At 47.5% G+C, this 4,402-nt stretch overlaps 1 protein-coding gene across 1 annotated transcript in view; it reads left to right on the top strand.

Moving 5' to 3' along the window:
• Nucleotides 1-4,402, top strand: part of LOC107573409 (calmodulin-regulated spectrin-associated protein 3) — an 18,162-nt gene that overhangs the window by 11,747 nt on the left and 2,013 nt on the right. Inside the window, exons 9-16 of the mRNA XM_016259844.1 lie at nt 96-126; nt 284-2,147; nt 2,227-2,345; nt 2,424-2,722; nt 2,948-2,999; nt 3,086-3,204; nt 3,911-4,029; nt 4,118-4,402. Coding sequence (XP_016115330.1) covers nt 96-126; nt 284-2,147; nt 2,227-2,345; nt 2,424-2,722; nt 2,948-2,999; nt 3,086-3,204; nt 3,911-4,029; nt 4,118-4,402 — 2,888 coding nt within the window. The remainder of the gene's footprint in view (nt 1-95; nt 127-283; nt 2,148-2,226; nt 2,346-2,423; nt 2,723-2,947; nt 3,000-3,085; nt 3,205-3,910; nt 4,030-4,117) is intronic.

Raw genomic sequence — 4,402 nt, 5'->3', positions numbered from 1 at the left:
TTTTTTAGAATTTGTAGTTTTATATTTGCAAATATATATCCTTTTTGGGTTTTGTATGTAACTGATCTACTATTTTCATATTTGATGTTATGTAGAAGGACGGGGCTGGACCAAAAAGCAAATTAGGTATGTCTTTGTATAATGACTTTTCAATTCAAGAAAGTACGACTAATTACATTTTTATGATAAAAATAATTAAAATTTAATACTCTAAATCATTAAATATTTTTATTTATATAATTCATTCAAGCAACAGGGATCTTTTTCCGTTTCTCTGTCTCAGCCGTCCTCTCTCCGCTGTGGCCTTCAACATCCCATTCCCACTGGACAGTGATGTTGATGTTGTTATGGGCAATCCTCTCTTCCGTTCCGTCAGTACAGACAGCCTCACAATGGTAACCAACCCAGGTCCTTACACGCCCCCAGAGGATCTGAGTAAACTCATTGGTCACGCTCCTCTAGGAGAGTTACCTACCATAGAAGAAGCATTACAGATTTTTCATACTTCCCGTCCAGTACACAATGAGCCCCGGCTGCGGCCAGAGGGAGCTCCGTCTGGCTTTTACCTCCACTCCCCTGAGGGGGGTGAAGCCAGACTGAGCAGCTCTGCTCCCTGCCGGTCGGGGATTATGTATCGACCAATTGGAGGAGGGCCTGATAGCTGTGGGAACCGCAAACGACAACCTGTTGGTTCACAAGAAAACCATGAAGGTTTAGAGTGCGACACACCTGAAGACTCTCCCAAAACCTCCTCCAGCCCAGCCAACGGGCCCAAGACTGGTCGCATGACAAACTTTGCTGAATGCAGGAAGAAGATGCCAGAATCCCCAAGTAATTCCAGGTCCCAGGAAGTGGAGTCGTTGTTGAGCCCTGCAATGATGAGCCCCGTTGGGGCAGTGGAGGCGCAGGAGCTAGGTGCACGTCTGGAGGAGAAACGTAAAGCTATCGAAGCTCAAAAGAGGCGGATCGAGGCCATCTTTACCAAGCACAGGCAGAGGCTGGGTAAGACTGCCTTCCTTCAACTTCAGAAGAAACAGGGGGAAGAACTGGAAGATGAAGGACAATCCCTCACTCTGGATGAACGACTGACACGAATGGAGCAGCAGCTCCAACAAGAGGAGGACAGAGAGAAGGAGGATGAAAAAAAGAAAAAGGAGGAGGAGAAGAAAGAAAATGATGGAGAGCAGAAGATGGAGAACGCTGGTGATGTAGTAGCTCCACCTAAACTGGAGAAACAGGTTACCTTCTCTGTTGAAACGAAGAAAGAGGAGGAGAAAGAGCCACCATTGGGGGAATATAATGAGGCAGTAGCCAAGCTAACCTCCACCCTACAGTCCCTACAAAGGGACATGCAGCGCCTTACAGAACAGCAGCAAAAGCTCATGGGAAAGAAAACTCTGAGTTCTCCGAAAAACACCCCCTCAAATAAGACACCTACCTCCAGCAAGGCTTGGGTCATCCCGTCTGGTTCCAAATCCCCTGCTACACCCCCTCATCTTTCTAGAGAGTCCACCCGTATCATTTCACCCTCTGGATCTCCATCACACTCCGGACAACTTTCTGACACACTAAGATCCCCTAAAAGTTCAGCAGCATCTGCTCCACGCAAATCCCGTGGTGCTGCTTCCAAGAGCCCCAAACGGCAACGTCCCTCCCGCCCCACAGACCTTGGTTTCCAGCCTCTCACACGTGTCCTTACGCCCCCACAGAACGTGGACACGCTTCCCCATCTGCGGCGAGTCTCTCCAAGCCAGTGCCAGGTGCAGACCTGCTCCTCGCTGCGATTCAGTGGTCCATGCACGCCCCAGGACTCTCCACCGCAACCTGCTCCGCCTCAAGAGAGCACCTCAGAATCTGGCTCCAGTGACCATCACACCCCAATCTTCAACCTGGAGCTAGAGGCTGGACCTCCTTCTGCACTCCCAGCTGAACTGTTAGGAGGTGGGACCAGCTCAGGAGCCCCGTCAGAGTGCTCATTTGAAAGCGACATGCTGCTTAGCAGCGCCCTGGTGAAAGATGAGACAGAGGGTGCAGGGACGGTGGGAGATGACACGGATCTGGAACAGGGCGCAGAAATATTCTCATCGGATTCCATGAGCGACCAGACAGAGAATGAGAGCAAGATGGGGCTCGATGTGTTCTTTAAGGTTTGTGAAGGTCTGCTTGCGCTTTGGCTAATTGTACATGTCTGAGGTGTTTGTAACGTGTGTTTTTGTGGGTGTTCAGGAGGAGGGTCTTTCGGAGGAGGAGATGGCCCAGAAAAGGGCTCTGCTGTTGGAACGACAGCAAAGACGGGCTCAAGAGATCAAGAAACGTGCAAGACATGAGCAAGACCCTGAGAACAGGTAAGAACATCTACTTGTCCAAACCCGTTCATTCAGGACCTTCATTTAGGACTCACTGATCTCTGCTTTCTCCAACAGTCCACAGGCTTCTCTGGATGACCTGCGACCTTCTCAAACTCTGCTGCTTTCACAGTCACTGCCCACTTCATACACCCCACCCCCTCCATCAAAAGCCACGCCCCCAGGAACACCCTTGCGGCGAGGAGAGTTTACAAAGGCAGAGTATGAAAGGCGTCTGCAGCTAAAGATTATGGCTGATCTAGGGAAGGTTCTCAAACAGAAACCAGCAAAGCACAGCGGCAAAAAACAACATGCACACAAATCGCACAACAACCATGAACTTACTCACACACGCTCACCGGGGAAGAACAAAACAGGTAATCTCACATCATGAGTACTTAAATTAGTACCTGAAGTGGGTAACTACTAGCGTCACCAAACAGAATTGCTATCTGTCTGTATGAGTGAAACAGCAACATTTGCTCAACCAGAATAAGTTTGGGACGGGACTATCAACCTGTTTGTTGAGCAGTGTCAGATGGAAGTAGAGTTTGAAGCTGTTTTTTATTTTGCTCTAAAACCAGTTTTGTTCACTCACACAGTTGTCGCTAACATGAAAGTTGGCGCATCTCTATCGGCTGAAAAGCCAGCGAGGTACTGTACCAGAGCTGCCATGTCTTTCTGTCTTCTGTCTTCCATACATCTTTGTCTAAAGCTTCCTCTCTCACTCTACATCTCAGTTGTTCAGAGTCGCCCTCAAAGGTGATGTCATCAGGGCAGTTGGCCAATCAGAATGGGGAAAAAGACTGGGAACATGCCTTCAATGCCTCCTCTCCAGCCTCACTCCCAGAATACACAGGTAAAGAGCCGGTTATTGATTTTAAGATCAATTTCCTTGTTTGAAAAGAAGTTAGGGTTAGTGTGAAATTTTAGAGCTATTTAAGTCATCTGTAATTCTGTATGTGGTCACCAATTTGTTCTGAGTGGTTACTAGGAAGTTTTTTTGTGGTGCTAGACTGTTTCTAAGGTGGTCTTGAATAGGTTTTAAGGATTACTAGGCACCTCCTAGGATGATCTGGGTAATCTTTTAGATGTTCCTGTAAGATTAATAAGGTTTTATCAGTGGTTGTTAGAGCACTGCTTAGTAGTTGCTAAGGTGGTCTTTTGTTTGTGGGGGCATTGCTAGGTGGTTGCTAGGCTGTTGTGAATAATTGCTAGTTGGCTTATAGGATGTTCTGCGTGGTTACTGGAACTTAGCTGAGGTCTTCTGCTAGTGGGAAACTGGGCTGTTCTGAGTAATTGGCGGGCAATTTCTAGGATCTTCAGGGCGGTTGCTAGAGCGTGACTGAAGATAAGGTTTTCTGGGTGGTTGGTAATCATAATAACACCCTTCAGAGGTTTAACTGCACTGTGTAGAACAGGTAAGTATGAATTAAAATCAAGTGGTTTGCTCTGTTTTGAAAAGATGAAGAAATAGCACCACCTGCTGGCTGTAGTCATTACCTTATTTGATCTGTGTGGCTTTCTAGTTCTCTGTTTAGTCAAAATGTTATCTCCTGTTTCAGGTCCTAAATTATTTAAGGAACCCAGTTTTAAATCAAACAAGTTCATCATTCACAACGCTCTCTCACGCTGCTGCCTTGCTGGCAAAGTCAATGAATCCCAGAAAAACAAGATCATAGAGGTTCGTCACTGTTCATCTTTCTACAAAGACATTACTCCCTTTGTGCACTTTCACTTTCTGACATTCACATTGCCTCCTGTCTCTCTAGGAGATGGAGAAGAGCTCCGCCAGTCACTTCCTGATTCTCCTGCGTGATGCCAACTGTCAGTTCCGTGCCATCTACACCCTAGACGGCCAGTCGGAGGAGCTGCATCGAATCTGCGGCGTCGGCCCGCGTGCCATTTCCTCGTCAGCCGTGGAGGCCATTTATAAATACAGCTCCGACAGGAAACAGTTCAATACACTTCCATCTCGTACCCTGAGCATGAGCGTCGATGCTTTCACTATCCCCGCCCATCTCTGGCACACTAAGAAACATGGCACGCCCAAAAAA

Source organism: Sinocyclocheilus grahami, unplaced genomic scaffold, assembly GCF_001515645.1.
Source record: "Sinocyclocheilus grahami isolate Dianchi unplaced genomic scaffold, SAMN03320097.WGS_v1.1 scaffold1936.1, whole genome shotgun sequence".
NCBI lineage: Eukaryota > Metazoa > Chordata > Actinopteri > Cypriniformes > Cyprinidae > Sinocyclocheilus > Sinocyclocheilus grahami.
The sequence above is the reverse complement of the archived record's forward strand: the minus strand, read 5'-3'. Positions and strand labels throughout refer to the sequence as shown.